Raw genomic sequence first — 25,748 nt, 5'->3', positions numbered from 1 at the left:
CCGGTCCTCCGCCTTCCCGCCCAGCCCCGCGGCACCCGGTCCTCCGCTTTCCCGCCCAGCCCCGCGGCACCCGGTCCTCCGCCTTCCCGCCCAGTCCCGCGGCACCCGGTCCTCCGCCTTCCCGACAGTCTGTGTGTGTCGAGCTAAGATGGCGACGGGAGTTTCGGTGATGCCGGCGCTGGAGAGCTGGGCTTTTAGCGCAGCTGCCGCTCAGAGCGGTTCCGACCTCTACCCCGACTGGATGAGGCAGGAAGTCAGCACGGGAGTAAGTTTGATGGCGGCTCCCAGGCGCCGGGAGCAGCTGCAGAGCCTCGGGATGATTCATCATAAAATCGGCCCATCCTGTCCGTACCGTCTCCCCAGCGGCTTCCCCCCGATCCCCTGCTCATTGTTTCTGCTAAATAATGTCCTCAGCAACACCTCGACTGATCCCACCTCCACCACCCTCCCAGGCAGCACATTCCAGACCCTCACCACCCTCTGGGTAAAAACGTTTCTCCTCAAATCCCCCTAAACCTCCCACCCCTCACTTTTAACTTGTGTCCCCTCGTAAACTGATCCTTCAACTAAGGGGAACAACCCAAGACCCTCAACCTCACTGTTAACCAGCCAATCTTTGTCATCAGCAAACTGACTGATCCTAACCCCCCCACATAGTCATCCATGTCATTTATATAAACGATGAGCAATAGGGGGCCCAGCATGGATCCCTGTGGTACTCATGTTGTGGAGATACTGGCATCGGACTGGGGTAAACACAATAAGAAATCTCACCACACCAGGTTAAAGTCCAACAGGTTTATTTGGTAGCAAAAGCCACTAGCTTTCGGGCTTCTGACCCTTCGTCAGGTGAGTGGAGAGTCCTGATCACAACAGGGGATGTAAAGACACACACTCAGTTGATAGAATACTGATTAGAATGCAAGTTTTTACAGCTAGTCAAGTCTTAAAGGTGCAGACAATGTAAGTGGAGATAGCATTAAGCATAGGTTAAAGAGATGTGTATTTTCTCCAGACAGGACAGTAAGTCAGATTTTGCAAGCCCAGGCGAGTCATGGGGATTGCAAGTAGTGTGATGTGAACCCAAGGTCCCGGTTGAGGCTGTCCTCGTGTGTGGAACTTGGCTATCAGTTTCTGCTCAACAACTCTGAGCCGTTGTACGTTGTGAAGGCTGCCTTGGAGAACGCTTACCCCAAGATCAGAGGCCAAATGCCCGTGACTGCTGAAGTGTTTGCCAACAGGAAGAGAAGAGCCTTGCCTAGTGATTGTCGAGCGGTGTTATTTCATCCTTTGTCGTAGTGTCTGCACGGTCTCCCCAGTGTACCATGCCTCGGGACATCATTCCCTGCTGCGTATCAGGTAGACAACGTTGGCAGAGTTATAAGAGTATGTACCGTATATCTGGTGGATGTTGTTCTTACGTGAGATGGTGGCATCTGTGTCGATGATCCGGCGTGTCTTGCACAGGTTGCTGTGGCAGGGTTGTGTGGTGTTGTGGTCACTGTTCTCCTGAAGGCTGGGTAGTTTGCTGCGGATAATGGTCTGTTTGCGATTGTGCGATTGTTTGAAGGCAAGAAGTGGGGGTTATGGGATGGCCTTGGCAAGATGTTCATCTAAATCAGTGACATGTTTTAAGACTCTGGAGAAGATGTCGTAGCTCCTCCGCTACGAGGAAGTAGCGGATGACGGAGGGTACTCTGTCCACCATTTCCTGTGTTTGTCTTCTGAGAAGGTCGGTGCTGTCAATCGATGAGTCGAGCGCCATATCCTGTTCTTATGAGAGCATCTTTTGGCATCTGGAGGTGTCTGTTGTGATCCTCCTCATCTGAGCAGATGAGAGACTTCTCCCTGTGGTACACCATAAGCTGCCAGTCACTAAAGCAGCCATCTGTCTCCCCCTCCCCCCTCCCCCCTCCCCCCTCCCCCCTCCCCCCCCCCCTCCCCCCTCCCCCCTGTTAAGCCAGTTATGAATCCACCTTGTCAAATCACCTTGTATCCCATGTGCATTAGCCTTTTTAATTAGTCTCCCATGTGGGACTTTGTCAAAGTCTTTGCTGAAATCCATGGAAACTCCATCAACTGCACTACCCTCACCTACACACTTGGTTACATGCTCAAAAAATTCAATCAAATTTGTTAAGCGTGACCTTCCTGCAACAAAACTATGTTGACTGTCCCTGATCAAACCTTGCCTCTCCAAGTGGAGATGAATTCTCTCTTTCAGAATCTTCTCCTGTGTTTCCCAACCACAAACGTGAGACTCACTGGTCTGTAGTTCCCTGGCTTATATCTACAACCTTTCTTAAATAGTGGGACCACATTAGTGGTCCCCAGTCCTCTGGCACCTCCCCGGTGGCCAGGGAGGAATTAAAAATTTGGGTCAGAGCCCTATAATTCCTCCCTTGCTTCCCACAACAGCCTGGGACACAATTCATCCAGACCTGGAGATTTGTCCACTTATAAGCCCACCAATACCTTGTCACCCCTCTGATCATTTTCTGTAGAGCCCCTCAGTCTCTCTCTCACCCCAAGTTCCATAATTACCTCTCATTCTCATGGGTGAAAACAGATGTGAAATATTTGTTTAATACCCTACCAATGTCCTCTGCCTCCATCCATAGGTTTCCCCCTTGCTTCCTATTACCATAGAGGGAACATGTTGGGCCTGTATCCTCCCCATTTCATCTTTGAACACCCCCCACTGCTCTTCTGTAGATTTCCCAACAAGTAATATTCCAGTCAATCTTGGCCAGATACTGCCTAATTTTGTTAAAATCTACTGTCCCCCAATCCAAAACCTTTTTCTGCAACTTGTCAATTTCTTTGTCCATAACAAATTTGAAGTGAACCATGTTGTGATCGCTGTCACCAAAATGTTCCCCCACCGACACATCAACCACCTGTCCGGCTTCATTCCCCAGAATTAGGTCCAGCCCAGCTCCTTCCCTTGTTGGGTCCTCTACATATTGACCTAAGAAGTCTTCCTGTATACATTTTAAGAACCCTACTCCATTTAAGCCTTTAACATGATAGCTATCCCAATTAATATTGGGAAAGTTGAAATCATCTAATATAATATCGTTACCCTCTTAATATTTTTACAGCCCCCTGCAAATTGTGCACACATTTGCTTTTCAGTTTCACACTGTCCCTTTTTTATTCCTAAGCTCTACCCACAAAGCTTCATTTGATGCCCCCTCCAAGATATCATCCCTCCTTATTGCAGCAACTGCCTCCTTAACTATTAATGCAATGCCTCCTCCTCTTATACCCCTTCTCTGTCTTGTCCGAAGATTCTATATCTTGGGATGTTGAGCTGCCAATCCTGCCCCTCACTCAATCATATCTCTGTGATGGCTATTATGTTATAATTACACGACAATCCTCACCTTTAACTCGTCCGTTTTACCTTTCCTGCCATTGAAGTAGAGGCCCTCCAGCCTTGTCTTACTTCCTTGAAACTTACTACTGCTGTATTCCTTCTGACCTGACTGCTTTATGTTATACTGTGTCCCTATTCTACTAACAGCCTGGGTCTCTCCCCCCACCAAATGATTTTAAACTCTTTGCAACAGTACTAGCAAAACCACCAGCAAGGATGTTAGTCCCATTCTGGTTCAGATGTGGACAGTCCTGTTTGTACAGACCTCACCTTCTGTAGAAATGTCCCAGTGATCCAGAAATCAAAAACCCTCATTCCTGCACTAACTCTTAAGCCACGCATTCATCTGTGCTGTTCCCCTATTTCTGTGCTCACGAGTTCGTAGCACTGGGAGTACTCCAGAGATTATAATCCAAAAGGTTCTGCTCCTTAGTCTATTGCCTAACTTCCTGAATTCTGGACCTGATCTCTCTTTCTACCTATGTCATTGGTACCAACATATTCCATGACCTCTGACTTATCACCATTTAGGATGTCCTGCAGCCATTCAGTGCCAACCGGACCCTGGCACCTGGGAGGCAACACACCATCCTGGAGTCTCTTTCATGACCACAGAGGTGCCTACCCGTGCCCCTAACTACGGAGCCCTCGATGATTGTTGCTCTTCTGTGCTTTGACCCTCCCTGCTGAACAACAGAGCCAGCCGTGGTGTCTCTGCATCGGCCGCTGTTGTTTTCCCTGATGGACCATCCCCCCAGCGGTATCCGTAGTGGTTACCTGTTAGAGAGGGGGGACGGTCACAGGGGATTCCTGCACTGATTGCCTACCCTTACCTTGGGTGTGACCATGTCTCTGTAATTCCTTTATATGATGCTTTCTGCCACCTGCGTGCTCCAGTGCATCCAACTGAACCACACGGTCTGTGAGGAGCTGCCATTGGTGCATTTCCTGCAGATGTAGCCATCCAGAATGCTGGAAACATCACAGAGCTCCCACATCTCACAGTTGGAGCACTACACCTGCTGACTGGCATTTCTAATGTTAATTAATCAATCCCTTCAAAATAAATTATTAACTTAGCACTAATTAAACCCTTTGCTTGTCCTTGACCAACCAATTCCAGCCCTTACTGATTTAAACTACACACTGAAAATGTAGTTTCAAATTATAAAAAGTGATAAGTTGTAAAGACTTAGCAACCTAACCCACTAGTTACCAATCAGCACTCTCCCTTGTAGCCTCTGCTGCCTGTTTCACTCAGCCAGGCAGCACTCACTGACCTCTGTCCTCTTTCAAGTTCAAACCAAATAGACAAACTCAAATTAAATTAGGACAAAGTAAAAGGGGCAGCTCCCCAAAAGGAAGGGGAACAGCCTGAACAAAAACAAAAGTGCAGAGGAAACTTAAGACACATCAAATCAAAATGTGATTGTCGGGGTCTATAACGCACCCCAGCCCCTGCAGTGCCCAGCGGGCGGGGAAAGCGTTAACTGCGTCTGCAGACACTGCACGCTCCCTCTCCAGGGACACCCAGCCGCGAACGCAGCTGCAGTAGAGGGGCAGACAGTTGGGATGGACAACCCCCTCGATTGCCTGCTGCCTGGACCTATAGATGGCGCATCTGGCCAGGCCCAGGAGCAGGTTCATAAGGAGATCGGCATCCTGACCTGCCCCTCTCAGCAACTGGTGTCTGGAGATCAGGAGTGTGGGAGACTCCTGTTTTGGGAAAGCACTAACTGAAGTGCAGCTTTTAATTTCTCTGCTAAAGAACTAATTTATCTAATGCTGAAAGCAAGCTTAATGACTACTTACCTCTTTATAACTTAGCACTTGAACTCACTGTTTCCACTGAACTCCAAAAGCACTCTCACTAAGCCAAGCAGCATTCACAGTGCAGTCAGGGCAGCATTTACTGACCTCTGTTTTTATAGGTTTCTGCTTACCACTCGCCATAACATACTTACACGTGGACTAAAGCAGTTGAAGAAGCTGGCTCACCACCACTTCCTCATGGACAATAAATGCTGACCTAGCAGGTGACACACTCATCCTGAGAATGAATAAAAGATGAGAACTTTTGGGTGATGCGATTGTGGCCTGAATGTCATGCTCTGCCTACCCTTGATGACTGTTGAATCCCTTAATTCAGTTTTAACAGTGTTCATTGACACTGCCTCCACTGCTCTCCAAAGAGAGTTCCAAAGGTTCACAACTTTCTAAGGGAAAATAAAATCATTTAATCTTCATTACAAATGGGAGACCCCTTACTTTTTAAACTGTATTCCATGGTTCTAGTCTTTCCCTCAAGGGGAAACATCCGTTCAGCATCCACCTTGCCAAGTGCCCTCAGGATCTAATACTTCTCAATCTGTTCACCTCACACTCTTCTAAACACCAGTGGATAATGGCACAGGCTATTGAACCTTTGCTCATTAGATAACCCATCCCTCCATCCCAGGTGTCAGTCATAAGAACGTCAGAACTAGGAGCAGGAGTCGGCCATTTGGCCCTCGAGCCTGCTGTACCATTCAATAAGATCATGGTTGATCTTTTTGTGGACTCAGCTCCACTTACCCGCCCGCTCACCATAACCCTTAATTCCCTTACTGTTCAAACATTTATCTATCCTTGCCTTAAAAACATTCAATGAAGTAGCCTCAACTGCTTCACTGGGCAGGGAATTTCACAGATTCACAACCCTTTGGGTGAAGAAATTCCTTCTCAACTCAGTCCTAAATCTGCTCCCCGTTGTTTTGAGGCCATACCCCCTAGTTCTAGTTTCACCCGCCAGTGGAAACAATTTCCCTGCTTTTATCTTATCTATTACCTTCATAATCTTATGTTTCTGAATTCCAATGAATATAGCTCCAGTTTACTCAGTCTCTCCTTATAAGCCAACCCTCTCAACTCTGGAATCAACCTAGTGAATCTCCTCTGCACCCCCTCCAGTGCCAGTATATCCTTTCTCAAGTAAGGAGACCAAAACTGTACACAGTACTCCAGCTGTGGCCTCACCAGCACCTTATACAGCTGCAACATAACCTCACTGTTTTTAAACTCCATTCCCTCTAGCAGTGAAGGACAAAATTGCATTTGCCTTGTTCATTCCCTGCTGCACCTACAAACCAACTCCTTGTGATTCCTGCACAAGGACACTCAGATCCCTCTGCACAGCAGCATGCTGCAATTTTTTTACCATTTAAATAACAGTCCATTTTGCTGCTATTCCTACCAAAATGGATGACCTCACATTTATCAACATTGTTCTCTACCTGCCAGACCCTCGCCCACTCACTTAGACTGTCTATTATCCCTTTGCAGACTTTGTGTCCTCTGCACACTTTGCTCTGCACTTAGTGTCATCTGTGAATTTTGACACACTGCACTTGGTCCCTGACTGCTAATCATCTTTGTACATCGTAAAGAATTGTGGTCCCAACACTGATCCCTGAGGCACACCACTTGTCACAGATCGCCAACCAGAAAAACACCCATTTACCCCCCACTCTATGCTTTCTGTTAATTAACCAATCCTCTATCCATGCTAATACATTACCCCAACACTGTGCACCTTTTATCTTATGCAGCAGTCTTTGGTGCGGCACCTTGTCAGATGCCTTCTGGAAATCCAGATACACCACATTCACAGCTTCCCTATTGTTTACTGCACTTGTAATATTCTCAAGGAATTCCATCAAATTAGTGAAACATGACCTGCCCTTCGTGAACCCGTGAGTATGAACATGAGGAGTGAGACATGAGGGAAAGATCTTTTACGTGGTAAGTGATTACGATTGGGAATGCATTGTCAGACAATGTTGGGTGCAGAGTCAATTGTATCTTCCAAAGGATGATTCTGTAATTATCTGGAGAGGACAAGTTACTGGGACAAGGTGCATTGCTCTTCCAGCGTGGACTCAGACACAGTGGATGAACATAAGAATATAAGAAATAGGAGCAGGAGTAGGCCATCTAGCCCTTCGAGTCTGCCCCGCCATTCAATAAGATCATGGCTGATCTGTCGTGGCTCAGTTCCACATTCCCGCCCTCTCCCCATAACTCTTAATCCCCTCTCTTATCAAAAACCCATCAACCCGCGTCTTAAAAATATTTAGCGAGGCAGCCTCCACCACTTCAACGGGCAGAGAATTCCAGAGATTCACCACCCTTTGAGTGAAGAAGTTCCTCCTCAACTCCGTTCTAAACCGCACCCCCCCTTTATCTTGAGGCTGTGCCCTCTAGTCCTACTGTCCTTTCTGAGCGGGAAGAGTCTTTCCACCTCTATCCTATCCATCCCATCTTATACGTCTCAATGAGATCTCTCCTCATTCTTCTAAACTCTAACAAATACTCTCCTGTAATATAAGCATTCTGTGATAGTAGGGTTGACCAAAGAAATACATGTATTCATTCATGGATGGTGAGCTTCATGAAAAGAACAAAATTTATTTCCCATTGCTAATTGTCCTTGATGGTGAACTGTCTTTTGAACTACTGAGGTCCAGTGCTGTTAGGATGGGGGATTTTGACCCAGTGACAGTGAAGGAACGATGAAGGCCAGCGTGACACTTGGGTGGGAATTTGCAATTGGTTGTATCAGTGCTGAGGTAAATGGGTGTGTCTGTGGTAGTGGGCACCTTAAAGCTGGTGTTTAGAATTTGTCACTGGTGTCAGGGGAAAAAAAATGATGAGAAAAGATTTGGTTTTAGAAAATAGCTTGAATTCTAGTTTACCATTACATTAACATTAATGTAATTTAGTTTAACATTACATTTGATTTCTGGTTAAAAAGATTGTTATTGAATTTTTACATGTCACTGGGTTCAATATTGCTACTTTTGGGCTCCCCTGCCATAACCACTCACACCCACCCATACATCCACCTCCCGAGGTTTCTGTGTCTCAAGGGCCTCATTCTAAACAGTGTTAAGTGGAAGTATGTGCCATAAATTGAGCACACAGTATAAATTATTTCTTGTTTTTCTTAACTGTTTCCTCTGCCTTCTGATTCTCAGATATTCAGCCTCTCTCTCTGATGTTGTGGGTGAATGTTCCTAGGGGAATAGACACATAATGTGTTTTTTTTCTAATACAGACAACTATTATGGCTGTGGAGTTTGACGGTGGAGTTGTCATCGGTGCCGATTCTAGAACTACCACAGGGTACGTCTGTAAAATATTTAGAAAACTAATTGTTCAAGGAGAATGAATCTGGTTCAGGGAAACTGAAATATGTACATTACTGTAAGTTAGTTCCAATATCTGGAGTTGCTTACTGTATCTTTGTGGTTAATTTGATACACTGTCCTGAAAGCTAAATCCAAGTTGGCTTGGATTCGAAAGAGACCTTCAAAATTCTTCTTCACAATAGAACTCTTCTGAAAGGGCAGACAGGTCTTCAGGAGATAATACTGGAAAATCTCAGCAGGTCTGACAGCATATGTGGAGAGAGAATAGAGCCAACATTTTGACAAGGGTCATCTAGACTCAATGTTGGCTCTGTTCTTTCTGCACAGATGTTGTCAGACCTGCTGCGATTTTCCATCATTTTCTGTTTCAGATTCCAGCATCTGAAATATTTTGCTTTTATCTCCGTTTAACATCTCATCTGAAAGTTGATATTTTCAGTATTGCCATGCATCCTTATTACCACCTACGTTTTATGCTCCAGTCTCTGCTATGGGACCTGTTGCTTTAGGAAGCTGTGGATTTGTCTTAACTCGTATATTGCTGAAGGAGTTGGAGGGAAGAGAGAGACACACACACACACACACACACACACACACACACACACACACACACACACACACACAGATAGAGAGAGGGAGAGAGAGAGACACATGAACAAAGAGACCTGATGGTTACTTTTGTTTCCTCAGAAGGAACTCTTCAAAATTGCAGAGATGAAAATTCAACAAAACTTACTCCGATTTATATACCAAAGAAAAGTTTAATAAAGAAACATAATTACTCCTGACTTGGGGTCTCGCCCTGGGCCACTCCAAGCTTCCACAATTCTACAAACAATTCCATTGTTTGCTGGAGCAGACGAGTGAAGGAGCAGAGAGAGAGCTAAGATTTTACCTGTTAAAAACCTGTTTAAAATAAGTTTAAAGCACTTTGTTCTTTGTAGAACTGTTTAAAGCATTTATTTATTGTATTTACTGCTTTAAGAATTCTGAGGGAGTGGTTAGCAGGCAGTTGTGGGCCATCAGCTTTAAATCAGCGCCAGGTTTAAAAGGAGGCCTGGTGTAGACAGCGGGCAGCGGAGTGAGTGGGAAGCAGAGTGAGCTACTAGGGCTTAATGTCAAAAAGGGCTGGAAGGAAAAAAGGCCAGGTGAGTTTGTTTGAAAAACAAAAAAAACAAAAAAATTTTTTCAAAACTACTACAGTGAATAATGGAGGGGCATGTGATGTGTGGTTTCTGTATGATGTGGGAACTGGTGGACCCTAGGGTTCATCCCAGTGACCATGTCTGCAGTAAGTGCAGGTTGCTAGAGGAGCTCCAGCTCAGGGTAAATGAGCTGGCCTCTGAACTACAGACACTGAGGCTCATCAGGGGGAGAGAGGGTGCCATTGTCAATGGGGTGCAAGTGACATCCACCCCCCTAGACTGGCTAACTCTAAGGGTCAGGGACAAGAGGGGGCTGCTGGGAGGAGGAAGGGGGGTGAGGAGCGGAGGCCTCAGCCTCTTAATCTGCATAACAGGTTTGAGGTTCTTGCTTCCAGGCTGGACGAGAACGAGGCAGGTGAGGTTGGTGAGCAAACTGCACACGGTACAGTGCTGCAGCAGGACATAGGCAAAGAGAGGGGGAAAAGGAACGTAGTAGTGATTGGGGATAGTGGGGTGAAGGGTATTGACACTGTCCTTTGTCACAATGACAAAGTGCACAGAAGGGTGTGTTGTCTGCCTGGTGCTCGGGTCCGGGATGTCACATCTGGGCTGCAGAGGAACCTGGAGTGGGAGGGTGAGAATCCGGTCATTGTGGTACATGTGGGTGCCAACGACGTAGGCAAAATACGAACTGAGGATCTGGGGAGGGAGTATGAAAAGCTGGGAATGGAATTAAAAAGTAGAACCGACAAGGTGGTTATCTCTGGGCTACTGCCTGAACCGTGTGCAGATGGGCGTAGGGTTGACAGGATTAAGGAAGTGAATGGGTGGCTCAGGGATTGGTGTGGGAGGAATGGGTTTGAATTTATGGGGCATTGGCACCAGTATTGGGGTAGGTGGGACCTGTTCGGGAGGGATGGGGTTAGTCTGAACCGTGCTGGGACCAGAGTGCTGGCGAATCGAGTAAAGAGGACTGTAGACAGGGCTTTAAACTAATTAGGGGGGGGGGAGGGTGCGAGGGTAGGTGACCTTACGAGGTCTAAAGTTAAGGAGAGTGTGCATGTAAGGGAAGAGGCCGAGGATGTCCCAATAATAGAGGGAGTAGGGGGCGTGAGTATAGTTGGTGGCGTTGCGGCAAATAGGGTCCAGGTGAAGGCTGGGATGAAAGCACTTTATCTGAATGCACGAAGCATTCGGAATAAAGTGGATGAGCTGATGGCGCAGATCGACACAAATGGATACGATCTGGTGGCCATTACAGAGACGTGGCTGCAGGGTGACAGGGAATGGGAACTGAATGTACAGGGCTATCAAGTGTTTAGGAAGGATAGGCAGGAGGGAAAAGGGGGGGGGGTGTAGCTCTGCTGATTAAGGATAGCATCACGGTGGTAGCAAGGGATGATATTGGAGCCAAGGAGCAGAGGGTGGAATCGTTGTGGGTGGAGATTAGGAACAGCAAAGGGAGGAAGACGCTGGTGGGTGTCGTCTATAGGCCCCCGAATAATGATCTGGAGATGGGGCAGGCTGTTAACGCACAAATAAGTGCGGCGTGCAGGAATGGGACGGCTGTAGTTATGGGGGATTTCAATCTGCATATTGATTGGTCGACCCATGTTGGACGTGGGGGCTCGAGGAAGAGTTCTTGGAATGCTGCCGGGATAGTTTCCTCGAACAGTGTGTGTTGGAGCCGACGAGGGAGCGAGCTATCTTGGATCTGGTGCTATGTAATGAAGCGGGTAGAATTAGGGACCTTGTGGTGAAGGATCCTCTTGGGGAGAGTGATCATTGTATGGTGGAGTTTCTGGTGCAGATGGAGGAGGAGAAAGTGGGTTCCCGGACACGCATCCTTTGTTTGAATAGAGGGGAGTACGGTAGGATGAGAGAAGAATTGGCGAATGTGGACTGGGAGAGCGCGTTGGAGGGAGGGTCTGTTGAGGAGCAGTGGAGGATCTTTAAGGAGATCTTTCTTGGTGCTCAACGGAAATTTATTCTGATGGTCAAAAAGGATAGTAGGAGGAGAGGTAATAAGCCGTGGATAACGAAGGAGGTGAAGGAAAGTGTTAAACTAAAAGCGGAGGAATTTAGAGTAGCTAAGAGTAGTGGGCGAGAAGAGGATTGGGAGAGGTTTAAATGTCAACAAAGATTGACAAAGCAGTTGATAAGGAAGGGTAGGAGAAACTATGAAGCTGGGCTAGCGCTTAATATAAAAAAGGATAGCAAGAGTTTTTATAAATATATAAAAAGGAAGAGGCTGGCTAGGGTGAATGTTGGTCCTTTAGAGGATGAGAAAGGGGACCTAGTGGTAGGGGATGGGGATATGGCTAAGGTATTGAATAACTTTTTTGTTTCTGTTTTCACGGAGGAGGACGTGAATAATTTGCCGGGTGTTAGCGATGGAAAGGTGGTAGGACTGGAGGGTCTTAATGACATTACTGTTACTAGAAAGGCGGTGCTCGACAGACTGGAGGGGCTGATTGTGGACAAGTCCCCAGGACCGGATGGAATGCATCCGAGGGTTCTGAAAGAAATGGTGGAGGTGATAGTGGATGCCTTGGTGGTTATTTTCCAAATGTCGCTGGATTCCGGGGAAGTGCCGGATGATTGGAAAACGGCTAATGTTACGCCGTTGTTTAAGAAGGGTGGCAGGCAAAAGGCGGGGAATTATAGGCCGGTTAGTTTAACGTCTGTGGTAGGTAAAATGTTAGAATCTGTCATTAAGGAGGAAATTGCGAGGCATCTTGAGGGGAATTGCTTGATAGGGCGGACGCAGCACGGTTTCATTAAAGGGAAGTCGTGTCTGACAAATTTACTGGAGTTCTATGAGGATGTGTCTAGGGCGGTGGATAGAGGAGAGCCGGTGGATGTGGTCTTTCTAGATTTTCAGAAGGCGTTTGACAAAGTGCCTCACAAGAGGTTATTGCAGAAGGTCGAGGGACATGGAGTTGGGGGTAGGGTGTTAGCGTGGATAGAGGATTGGTTGTCAAATAGGAGGCAGAGAGTGGGGGTCAATGGGTGCTATTCGGATTGGTGGTTGGTGACTAGTGGAGTGCCCCAGGGGTCGGTGCTGGGGCCTCAGCTATTTACCATTTATATAGATGATCTGGAGGAGGGAACCGAGTGTAGAATGTCGAAATTTGCTGATGACACCAAGATTGGTGGAACGGCAAATTGTGCTGAGGGTGTGGAGAGTCTGTAGAAGGATCTAGATAGGCTGGGCGAATGGGCCAGGAAATGGCAAATGGAATTTAATGTTGGCAAGTGTGAGGTGGTCCACTTTGGTAGGAAGAATGGTAGGAAGGACTATTACTTACGGGGCGAAAAACTGCAGCAGGCGATGGTGCAGAGGGACCTCGGGGTCCTTGTGCATGAGTCGCAAAAACCCAGCTTGCAAGTGCAGCAGGTGGTCAGGAAGGCGAATGGGATGCTGGCCTTCATAGCAAAGGGGATTGAATATAAAAGTAGGGAGGTCTTGCTGCAGCTGTATAGGGCATTGGTGAGGCCGCAACTGGAGTACTGTGTGCATTTTTGGGCGCCGCACCTGCGCAAAGATATTTTGGCCTTGGAGGGAGTGCAGAGGAGGTTTACTAGGCTGATACCGGAGTTGAGGGGGTTGAGCTATGAGGAGAGGCTGAATAAACTGGGCTTGTACTCGTTAGAGTTTAGAAGAATGAGAGGAGATCTCATTGAGACGTATAAGATGATGAATGGGATGGATAGGATAGAGGTGGAAAGACTCTTCCCGCTCAAAAAAGACAATAGGACTAGGGGGCACAGCCTCAAGATAAGGGGGAGGCGGTTTAGAACGGAGTTGAGGAGGAACTTCTTCACTCAAAGGGTGGTGAATCTCTGGAATTCTCTGCCCGTTGAAGTGGTGGAGGCTGCCTCGCCAAATATTTTTAAGACGCGGGTTGATGGGTTTTTGATAGGAGAGGGGATTAAGAATTATGGGGAGAGGGCGGGAAAGTGGAACTGAGCAGCGACAGATCAGCCATGATCTTATTGAATGGCGGGGCAGGCTCGAAGGGCTGGATGGCCTACTCCTGCTCCTATTTCTTACGTTCTTACACAGGTTCCTATTTATGGTGAATCAGCTGGTCAGCTGACTATTACATCTGTAATTGGTTCCATGGTTTACTGGGTCAGCCAACCCTTACATCTTGTTCCCATTGGTCACATTACATCCAATACAAAGTTGTCACTGATTACATATTGACAATTTTATATGCAGCACTTTTAGCGGGACTTTGCTAAAAGTTAATGGATTGATCTCCTCAACTGTTCCTTCAGTGTCGCTGGAACTCCCTCCCGAATAGCACTTTAGGTGTACCTACGTTTCTTAGTGCGCAGTAAGAAATCTCAACACCAGGTTAAAGTCCAACAGTTATCACGAGCTTTCGGAGTGCTGCCCCTTTATCAGATGACTGCAGCAGTTCTAAAAGATGACTTGCTTCCACCTTCTGGAGGGCAATTTGGGATGGGTAAGAAATGCTGGTCTTGCCAATGATGAACGAATTTAAAGAATCAATTGGCAAACCTGCACCATATGAAGCCATCCCATCCCTCGTGGGCTTTTTGTATGTCCGTCATATGCAGATTACTGACTTGTCCAATATCCTGGAGATGTAATCCTCCCTGACAAAGTACACTGTTAAATGTGAGGGACTGTTCTTTGCAAAAGGCAAACTTACTGAAATTGAACAAAGCTCAGCTTAGTTAGTACACTCCTAAATCTCTTCTGTCCCTCTCATAATTTGCCTTCTGTTTAAGATCATTTCTCCCCATGGCTTTGTGTTTATTTTGATCTCTGACTGAAAGATTGAGAAATGACTTTCTATGCAGCAAAGATATTGAATCCCTCTTGGTTGAAGCTCCTTTCACTTCATACTTTCTACCTTCAGAGTGGTGAAACCCCACTCCAGTGACCTAAACATGTGACCCAAAGCTAACATTTCAGTTCTGTATCACCAAATGAGACATTTGAGTTGAAACCCCATCTACCCACTGAGATGGTCTTGAAAGATCCTGTGATCTACTAACAGAGAATTCTCACCAGTTCCATGGCTAGTGTTTATCCCTCACCAATTCTGGTTGCCAGCTCTTTTAGATGATGCAGGATGTTAATAGGATCCAAGCCGAATGAGGAAGGCAGAGGTTTTCTTTATCGAGAGATCTGACTGACTTTGCTCAAGCTCATTGCACTCCTCCCACGCACTCAATGTCTTTAGCTGCCCCCCATTTATTTTCATTTGAGTAGACCAATCAAAATAAGCTAACTGCTTGACGGCTGATGGGTGTCTAGCAGACTTTCTTCGCTTATATACAAAAAGCCAAATAAAGTACTATCTTGGTAACATCTTAGCATTGAAAAATGTACAGCTGTAAACATGGCCTGGTGTAGAATGATAGACATCTCAGAAAAATATTGTGTTTTGAATTGGAGATCAGGCTTTGGATTGTCAGTGAATCATAGAACCCTACAGTGCAGAAACAGGCCCTTCAGCCCATTGAGTCTGCACCGACCACAATCCCACCCAGGCCCTATCCCCATATCCCTACACATTTACGCACTAATCCCTCTAACCTACGCTTCCCAGGACACTAGGGGGCAATTTTAGTGTGGCCAATCAACCTAACCCTTACATCTTTGGACTGTGGGAGGAAACCCACGCAGACACGAGAATGTGCAAACTCCACACAGACAGTGACCCGAGCCGGGATTTGAACCTAGGTCTCTGGAGCTGTGAAGCAGCGGTGCTAACCACTGTGCTACCGTGCCGCCCAAATGTGCAATGTTCTTGGTCTGGGAAATTCCCGAGATTGTATTTCAGTAGATGACAAAGGTCAATTCCTGGGACGACAACTTTCCTAAACAATAACATTTGATTTTGTTGGAGTTGACTTTTTCCTTTGTTCTCAGAAATCCCTTGATCCACACACATCCAGTGCTATCTGAAGATAAACACGATCTCAGGGCTGCTGGGTGTGCACAGTGGTTAGCACTGCTACCTCACTGAGTCAGGGACCTGGGTTCAATTCCCGACTCGGGTCATTGTCTGTGTGGATCTGCATGTTCTACTTGCATCTGGGTGGGTTTCCTCCAGGTCGCTCTGGTTTCCTTCCACAGTCCAAAAATGTGTAGGTTAGATGGATTGGCCATGCTAATTTCTCCCTAGTGTCCCAGATGGATAGGTTAGGTGGATTAGCTACGGGAAATGTGAGGTTACGGGATAGGGTGGGGTAGAGTGCCTGGGTGTGATTCGCTGTCAGAGAGTTGGTGCAGGCTCGTTGGTCTGAATGGCCTTCTGCACTGTAGGGATTCTATGATTGTGCAGGAAATGTTGACACCACTGTATTTTCAGGCAACATGTGTAAGGAATCGATAACAGCAGCTGTTCAGACGTTGTATTGAAGTGTTAGAAAGAATGGAGTCACACGATGCAGAAAACTGGGGGCAAGAGAAAAGACCAAATGAGAATTGAAACAGCAACAAATGCCGTGTGATCAAAATAACAGATTCAATATAAACGGAAGGATATTTTTCTCCTTCCTTTGTTCCCCTTTCACTGCAGATGTTAATTGTTTAAAGTGTGCCTGTGTGAAGAGCCACATGTGAAGCAGTAACTATTTTCTTGTAACGTGGTCTAACTTCTCCTTTCCAGGTCATACATCGCAAATAGGGTAACAGATAAACTGACTCCAATTCACGATCTGATCTTCTGTTGTCGCTCAGGATCAGCAGCAGACACCCAAGCGATTGCAGATGCAGTGGCCTATCAACTGGGCTTCCACAGGTTGGTCTGAAAGGAACATTGTTGAGATCTGATGGTAAAGCTGATTTAATGCAGAGTAGGCGTACGGGTGGCAGAAACTTTCTGAATACAGGTTTCTAATTGGAGGTGAGTTTGGATTAAGGTGATAAGGCTAATGGTCAATAAATCAACATTTATTTTGGACTGTTGCAATGCTATTAGCTGTATTAAAGGCCTGATGTTGAACGTGATGTTGTAGTTTGAAAGGGATCCAGTTCTGTCGTTGGTGCTGAGCGGATTGATGTTTGTTGTGAATCCAACTTGGGACCACTTGCTGCTGACAGGTTTAACAGTGTGTAAGGAAGCCGATTAGTTTGTCATCTGTATCAAATGAACTCTATTCGTATCCTCGTACTTCAGAGCATTGCCCTTTTCAACTATTTTAACAAATTGGTCGTAAACGTTACTATTAAATCTACTAAGATTACTTCCAGGAAGTAAAGTCCAAAGATGTATAAGTGGATTAGCCATGGTAAATGCACAAGCATAGGGTGGAAGGGAATGCCCGGGTGGGATGCTCTTTTGGAAAGCTGGCACAGACTCAATGGGCCAAATGGCCTCTTTCTGGATTCTGTGGTTCTCGGTGCGTTCCACATAATGTGTGCTAGAAGTAAGAAGGAATGTTCCAAACTCCCTCAGATTTTAATTTCAGACTATAACAATAGCTAAAAGCAAATTACCGCGGAGGCTGGAATCTGAAACAAAAACAGAAAATGCTAGAAAGTTTCACCAAGTCCAACCGCATTTGTGATGAGAGAAATGGAGTTAATGATTTGAGTCTGGATGACTTTTCGTTAGAGCTGTAATGGAGGTCTTGGGGGACCCTCTTGTGTGGCAGTATGCTGTCTAGTCTCTATTATTCAGGAACCACCTGGCCTTGTGTAAGCCTTTTCTTTGCAAACCCTGGGAACCTGTTTCTGTCCCTCCTTCATGCCAGGGCTGCCCCTCCCCTTTGTATCTTGCTTGTTCCATGGCCTGCCAGCCCCCTTGCTCCACCCTCCACTGCCCCACCCCTCAGTCTCTTCCTCTGTCCCTATCTCTGGCCATCTCTCTCTCTCTCTCTCTCTCTCTCTTTCTTTCTGACCTCAACCATGTTGCCCCTTCCCTCCTGGCTGCGTGGTGGCCTCCTCCTGGCATTGCCAACACCCTATTCTGCCACATACTCCCTCCTGTCCCCTTGCACCTTGACCGAGTGTGCTTTTTCACATCTGCAGACTCCAGATAACTTGATAGGAAAGATGGTGTCTTGCATTAAGTGTATTACTCCTAAACTATTCTCAGTTGTACTGGAAATTTTCATGATGTTTATGGCAATTTTGCAAATGTGTAACAAGCATATTTATTCCTCATCTATTGCATAATAACAAATGTGTCATCACTCACCTGATAAAGGAACAGCGTTCCAAAAGGTCATGATGCCAAATAAACCTGTTGGACTTTAACCTGGTGTTGTAAGACTTCTTACTGTGCCCACCCCAGTCCAACACCAGCATCTCCACATCATCATAGCACATGTTTAGCAGAAGCTGCTGATGTGAACCTTGAAAAGCTTGAGTGATGGAGAAGCAAAAGATTTATGTTAATGAACCTGAGGAAGTAAGTACATTAAGTTCAACCTCTGGCAATTGCACAAAATGCAAGGTTGTAGGAACGAGCAAGAGACAGCTTCAAAGGAACGGGGCAACTGCAAACCATCAGCTGGAGAGCTTTCAGTTTTGCCTTTTTTAACTGTTGCCTGCTGGAATCACAACTGGCTGGCCAGAGGCAGGGTCCAATGGCCAGGGCCCAAAGAAACAAAGGTATGTTGTTTGGGGAGGAAGGTGGGGCACACCAAGGACAAAGCCGATCGTGTCGCTGTAGGAAAACACATCTGCTTCTTGTAGACCATAAGGACATTGCACTGCTGGACCCAGTGTGCTGTGTGGCATCTGATGATGATATGTTATTCTCTGTGTCACTTTCCTTACAGCATTGAACTTGATGAATTACCACTGGTACAGACGGCTGGTAATTTGTTTAAGGACATGTGCTACAAATACCGAGAAGAGTTGATGGCTGGGATCATCGTTGCTGGGTGGGATAAAAGAAAAGGTGGACAGGTAAATTTTGTGGTTTAATTCCCATCATTTTGATTGGATGGGGCGGCTTTGTGATGTGGGGGAGGAGGGGTCCGACGGTCATTGCTGTTTGTGGGAATGTCCCGTGGCCTTTGGCCTTTGTGTGGGGTGGAGCGGGTGGTCTGACAGTCATTGCTCTTTGTGATGGGCGGGGGAATCCTTTGGCCTTTGTAGTTGGGGTGAAGCTCCCACAGCCTTTGTCCTTTGTAGTTGGGGTGGTCCCGTGGCCGTTGCCTTTGCGGTAGGGGGGTTTGGTCCCACAGAATTTGCCCTTTGTAGTGGGGAAAGTGGTCTCGCGGTCATTCGTCTTTGTGGTTTTGGGGGCTCCTGCAGCCATTGCCCTTTGTGGTGGAGGGGTCTCACGGTCTTTGGCCTTTGGCCCCCTGATGGAAGAATTAATGAGTGACCTTAGATTTTCTCTCTCCATTATCATGAACAATTGCCTCTCTAACTTTTCTCTCTTTTGAGGTCCTTGAATGTCTTGTTGCTACTTCTCTCCGTGTCCACTTGTTCAGTAATTCCCTACTGGGAATCCCTCCTTTGAAATGCTCTTTCTGAGAGTTGGTGCAGACCCATTGGGCCAAATGGCATCCTTCTGCACTGTAGGGACTCTGTGGTTCAAAGGCCCATTGGCATCGGGTAGGGATAGGCAATATATAACAGCTGTGCCCAAAGATGTGCGGGTTAGATTGATTGGCAATGCTAAATGGCCCCTTAGTGTCCTAAGCTGCATATGTTAGAGGGATTAGTGGGGTAAATATATGGGATTACAGGGTGGGATTGTCATCGGTTCAGACTCGATGGGCTGAGTGGCCTCCTTCTGCATTGAAGGATTTCTATGTTATCCCCACATTAAGCAAGTTCAAATAATTGTATATCCCCTTCTTTCTCTCTTCAAATGTATCAGTTCATGATCAGGTACATTCCTTTGGTGGAAGATATAGTTTCTGACTGTCCCCAAATTACCAGGCTTCACATGTGAGTCCTTGTGATCATTCTGGGAGAGTTCTAACCTTATTTTTGATTGTAGGTGTACACAGTTCCCATGGGTGGGATGATGGTCCGGCAGCCATTCTCCATTGGTGGCTCTGGAAGTACCTACATCTACGGTTATGTTGACTCCTCGTACAAACCCGGAATGACGAAGGAGCAGTGTTTAGACTTCACAGCAAATGGTGAGTGTAGAGGCAGAATTTGCGTGTAATTATAAAAGTGTAAGGCAGTAGAATTAATACTTAGTCAGGGAAATTGAAGAGTGGAAAATTTGAACAGCAGATCAGAAGAATTTATCATTAAACTGTAATATGTCAAAGTTTCTATTAATAGTGGTCTTCTTAGACTTGCATTTAGTAAGTGCACTTAGGATAAGAAGTGCTAACCACATCCAAAGTGATGAGCAAATGATGCTTTTTTTAAGTAAATACAGATTCAATAATATTTTATTGGTTGAGGAAAGGTTGCAGTTTGGAATGTATTGATTAGTTTAAATTGGAGTCATTGAACTTTATAATATCTCAACATCCTTCATGTCCAGTTTTAAGAACAATTTCTTTAAAATATGTGTCCAACGTATAGACTTTTCTGGTTGCATTAAGGAAAGCAGGTACTTTTGAATGGAAACAGTTTCATCTTAGCAATTGAAAATACCTAAGGGAATGAGTCGAAATGTTGAATCTGAGTATTAGAATGATGGTTTTCATGTCTTTGGGAAACAGTTTATCCTCAAGCTTGTGAACAATGGCAGGAGATTCCTGGGCCACCAAAGGTCAGATAGTCTTCGATTTCCACATCCAGAAAGACCAACAGGACTTCCATTCTGAGGGCAAATAGTCTTTGGATCTTTCCAGTCAGTTAAATCAGGTTGTGAGGAGGATGCAGAATGACGCTACCCTGTGGCCAGAATTTTACTGGTACACCCATCCTGATTCCAGGGATGGGTGAGGCTCAGAGAACGGCATTTTCCATTGGCCTTGGGCGGGATTGTATGAACCTCAGGAAGATGTGCCCGTAAAATTAATACAGGTTGTGCTAGGCTACCCTTGTATTCTTGGTTTCAATGTTTACTGAAAGCTCACCTTCTGTCATTGTTGGTAAACACAGTGAATCGCTTGTTCAATCTCAGAGTAACAGAAGGAGTTAGCTCCTGTAACCCCAGGTTAGAAGGGAAGAGATTCAACAAGGTCTCCTGAACCTGACCACTATTCGGTGCCCCAAATTTTTTTATATACATTCGTGGGACATGGCCATTGCTGGCTGGCCAGCATTTATTGCTCATCCCTAATTGCCTTTGAGAAGATGGCGGTGAGCGCCTTCTTGAATCGCTGCAGTCCACATACTGTGGGTTGACCCACAATGTCGTTAGGGAGGGAACTCCAGGATTTTGACCCAGCGACTGCAAAGGAACGGCCGATATATTTTCAGGTCAGGACGGTGAGTGGCTTGGAGGGGTATTTGCAGGTGGTGTTATTCCCGGGTATCTGCTTCTCTTGTCCTTCTAGGGAACAGGGTGGCTCAGTAGTTAGCACTGCTGCAACACAGCGCCGGGGACCCGGGTTCAATTCCCAGCTTGGGTCACTGCCTGTGTGTTCTCCCCGTGTCTGCATGGGTTTCTTCCGGATGCTCTGGTTTCCTCCAGAGTCTGAAAGACGTGCTGGTTAGGGTGCATTGCCCGTGCTAAATTCTCCCTCAGTGTAACCCGAACAGGTGCCAGAATGTGGCGACTAGGGGATTTTCACAGCAACTTCATTGCAGCGTTAATGTAAGCCTACTTGTGACATTTAACTAGATGGAAGTGGTTGTGGGTTTAGAAGGTGCCGTTTAAGGATCTTTGGTGAATTGTTCCAGTGCATCTTGTTTGTGGTTGACACTGCTGCTACTGAGCTTTGGTAGTGGAATGAGTGTATGTTTGTAGATGTGGTGCCAATCAAGTGGGTTGCGTTGTCCTGGATGATGGCAAGCTGCTTGAGTGTTGTTGGAGTTGCAAACATCCAGGAAAGTGGGGAGTATTTCCTCATACTCCTGACTTGTGTCTTGTAGATGGTGGATAGGCTTTGGGGAGTGAGGAGGTGAGTTACCCGCCACAGTATTCTTAGCCTTTGACCTGTCCTTGTAGCCACTACGTGTTGAGTTTCTGGTCAATGCTAACCCCAAGGATGTTGAGGATTCAGTGATGGTTACACCGATGAATGCCAAGGGTTGGTGGCTAGAGTCTCTTATTGGTGATGGTCAGTGCCTGGCATTTGTGTGGTGCAGATGTTACTTGCCACTTGTCAGGCCTAGACTGGATATTGTCGCGGTCTCGCTGCATTTGAACACGGACTGCTTCAGTATCTGGGGAGTCGCCAATGGTGCTGAACATTGTGCAATCGTCAGCAAACATCCCCACTTCTGACCTTTTGGTGGAGGGAAGGTCATTGATGAAGTAGCTGAAGATTGTTGGGCTTAGGACTACCCTGGGAGACTCCTGCAGAGATGTCCTGGAGCTGAGATGACTGATCCTTCACAACTACAACCATCTTCCTACGTACCAGGTATGACTGTAACCAGCAGAGTGTTTGCCCCTGGAAACCCATTGATTCCAGTTTCGCTAGAGCTCCTTGACGCCACACTCTGTTGAATGCGGCCTTGATGTCATAAGAACATAAGAACATAAGAAATAGGAGCAGGAGTAGGCCATCCAGCCCTTCGAGCCTGCCCCGCCATTCAATAAGATCATGGCTGATCTGTCGCTGCTCAGTTCCACTTTCCCGCCCTCTCCCCATAACCCTTAATCCCCTCTCCTATCAAACTTGCTGTTTTCACTGTTTGACTTGCGAGTAGTTCTATTTGGTAGCTTCACCAGGTTGACATCTCATTATTGTGTATGCCTGGTACTGCTGCTGCTGCAGTCTCCATTGAACCAGGGTTAATCCCCTGGCTTGATGCTAACGGTTGAATGGGGGAGTATCTGGGCCACGACATTGCAGATTGTGCTGGAATACAATTCTGCTGCTTTTGATGGCCCACTGTGCTTTATGTCAAGGGCTGTCACTCTCGCCTCACCTCTGAGATTCAGCTCTTTGACCCATGTTTGAACCAACACTGTAATGAGGTCAGGAGCTGAGTGACTGGCAGAACCCAAGCTGAGCTTCGCTGAGGAGGTGTTGATGATTGAGAGTAGACTAGGAAGTAATTGGATGGGTTGGATTTGTCCTGTTTCTTGTGTACGGAACATACCTGGGTAATTTTCCACCTTGTTGGGTAGATGCCAGTGTTGTAACTGTACTGGAAGAGCTTAGCTAGTTCTGGAACACAAATCTTCAGTATTATTGCTGCAGTGTTATCAGGGCCCATTGCCTTTGCAGTGTCTGGTGCCTCCAACTGTTTCTTGACATCATGTGGAGTGAATCGAATTGGCTGGAGACTGACATCTGAGATGTTGGGGACCACTGAGGAGGCTGAGATGGATCATCCACTCAGCACTTCCGGCTGAAGATTGCTGCGAATGCTTCAGCCTTACCTTTTGCACTGATGTGCTGGGTTCCTCCATCATTGACGATGAGGATATTTGCGGAGCCTCCTTTTCCAGTGAGTTATTTAATCTTCCACCACCATTCTCGACTGGACGTGGAAGGACTGCAGAGCTTCGATCTGATCTGTTGGTTGTGGGGTGGCCTAGCTCTGTCTAGCACTTGCTGTTTTCACTGTTTGACATGCGAGTAGTTCTATTTGGTAGCTTCACCAGGTTGACATCTCATTATTGTGTATGCCTGGTACTGCTGCTGCTGCAGTCTCCATTGAACCAGGGTTAATCCCCTGGCTTGATGCTAACGGTTGAATGGGCGAGTATCTGGGCCACGACATTGCAGATTGTGCTGGAATACAATTCTGCTGCTTTTGATGGCCCACTGTGCTTTATGGATGCCCAGTCTTGAGTTGCTAGATTGGTTCAAAGTCTGTCCCATTTAGCACAGTGATAGTGCCACACAACATAGTGGAGGTTATTCTCAATGTGAAGACAGGACTGTGCAGTGGTCACTCTTACTGATACTGTCATGGACAGATGCATCTGCAGCCGGCAGATTGGTAAGGATGAGGTCAAGTATGTTATTTCCTCTTGGTTCTTTCACCATCTGCGCCTCAGTGCTTCCTCCAAGTGTTGTTTGACATGGAGGAATACTGATTCATGAGCCAAAGGAGGACGGTGCGTGGTAACCAGTAAGAGGTTTCCTTGCCCATGTTTAACCTCATGGGGTCTGGAGTTGATGTTAAGGACTCCCAGGGCAACTCCTTTCTGACTGTATACCAGTGTGCTGCCATCTCTGCTCGACCTGTTCTCCTGGTGGGACAGGACATATCCAGGGATGGTAATGGTGGTGCCTGGGGTGTTATCTGTCAGATATGATTCTATGAGAATGACTATATCAGGCTGTTCCTTGACTAGCCTGTGAGACAGCTCTCCCAATTTTGGCACTAGCCCCTAGATGTTAGTAAGGAGGACTCTGCAGGGTGGATAGGGCTGTTTGATTTGCCGATGTCTTTTCCGGTGCTGAGGTCAGTGCCACGTGGTCTGTCCAGTTTGACTTCTTTGTTAAGACTTTGTAGTGACTGATACAACAGAATTGTTCTCACTGGAGCGACAGAGGTTGAGGGGAGACCTGATAGAAGTCTACAAGATTATGAGAGGCACGGACAGAGTGGATAGTCAGAAGCTTTTTCCCAGGGTGGAAGAGTCAATTACTGGGGGGGGCACAGGTTTAAGGTGCAAGGGGCAAGTTTTAAAAGAGATGTACAGATTTTTTACACAGAGAGTGGTGGAACTCATTGCCGGGGGAGGGAGTGGAAGTGGATACAGTAGTGACTTTTAAGGGGCATCTTGACAAGTACATGAATGACATGGGAATAGAGGGATATGGTTGGAGGACCGAAGGGCCTGTTCCTACGCTGTAATTTTCTTTGCTCTTTGAGTGATTTGCTGGGCCATTTCAGAGGGCAGTTGAGAGTCAAACACATTGCTGTGGCTCTGGAGTCACATGTAGGCCAGACCAGGTAGGGATGGCAGATTTCCTTCCCTAAAGAGACATTACTGAACCAGATGTGTTTTTCTGACAATCGACAATGAGTCATCAGTAGATTCTTAATTCCAGAATTTTTTTATTGAATTCAAATTCCACCGTCTGCCGAGGCGGTATTCAAACCCTGGTCCCCAGAACATTAGCTGAGTGCCTGGATTGACCCCTAGGCCATCGTCTTCCCCCCAGTTACAATATGTTTTAGTGAGAACAGCCTTTGCTTTGGGCTTTGTTGGGATGGTGTAGTGTGACATTCAGTAGATGAGTGACGAAGGATGCTTCTTTAGGAAAAACAAGGGTGAAAACAAATGCTGTACTTGGAGTTTCTTTCATTTTCTATTTGTGTTGCAGCTCTTGCACTTGCAATGGATCGAGATGGGTCAAGTGGTGGGGTAATTCGTTTAGCAGCCGTCACTGAGAAAGGAGTTGAACGCAAGGTCATTTCTGGGCACCAGCTCCCGAAGTTTTCTTCAGCATGAGGTGATTGGCAAGAGCAGTTCAACGTGAATTTTCAGTGAAGATTCATCGCTGTCAATGCTAGGTTTTGTTTAATGTGTATTATTCAGTATGTTGTAGTGTTGTTTAAAGCCTTCCAGTAACAACTTTCATGAAATATTACAATTAAAATGGTTCCAAAAAATATTGTTTTTATGTCTCTGATCTGAACGGTCTATGGTTATTATTCCTATTGGGGGCCATTAACATTTAAGAATAAATCTGAAGGGTCAGTTACAGGGGGACACAAGTTATAAGTGAGGGGTGGGAGGTTTAGAGGAAAAATATTCAGAAGATGGTGGAGGTGGGATGCCTCACATCATTTAAAAACTACTTGGCACATCGTAACATTCAAGGCTGTGGGCCAAGTGCTGGCAAGTGGGATTAGGGCGTTTCATGTGTCGGCACAGACTCGATGCACAGTCATTGAATGTTAGAATTACTTAAACAGAAACTTTATTGTTTTTCAAAAATATTTAACCAAATAAGAATTATTAAATTAACACCAAAGCTTATAGAGGCTAATGCTACAAACTCAGTTCCACTTTTTACTTATCTTAC

General features: G+C 46.3%; 1 protein-coding gene across 1 annotated transcript; it reads left to right on the top strand.

Moving 5' to 3' along the window:
- The first annotated feature begins 114 nt into the window (after nucleotides 1-114).
- Nucleotides 115-25,337, top strand: LOC145339112 (proteasome subunit beta type-6-like). The gene is made up of 6 exons (XM_080183551.1): nucleotides 115-265; nucleotides 8,478-8,545; nucleotides 16,376-16,507; nucleotides 18,495-18,624; nucleotides 19,673-19,817; nucleotides 25,044-25,337. The coding sequence occupies exons 1-6, from the start codon at nucleotides 149-151 to the stop codon at nucleotides 25,169-25,171; spliced, it is 720 nt and encodes a 239-aa protein (XP_080039677.1). The 5' UTR covers nucleotides 115-148; the 3' UTR covers nucleotides 25,172-25,337.
- The last annotated feature ends 411 nt before the right edge of the window (nucleotides 25,338-25,748 follow it).

The sequence above is a fragment of the Carcharhinus amblyrhynchos genome, unplaced genomic scaffold (genome assembly GCF_965287045.1).
Source record: "Carcharhinus amblyrhynchos unplaced genomic scaffold, sCarAmb.v2.hapA chromosome_329, whole genome shotgun sequence".
In the NCBI taxonomy this organism is placed as follows: domain Eukaryota; kingdom Metazoa; phylum Chordata; class Chondrichthyes; order Carcharhiniformes; family Carcharhinidae; genus Carcharhinus; species Carcharhinus amblyrhynchos.
The sequence above is the reverse complement of the archived record's forward strand: the minus strand, read 5'-3'. Positions and strand labels throughout refer to the sequence as shown.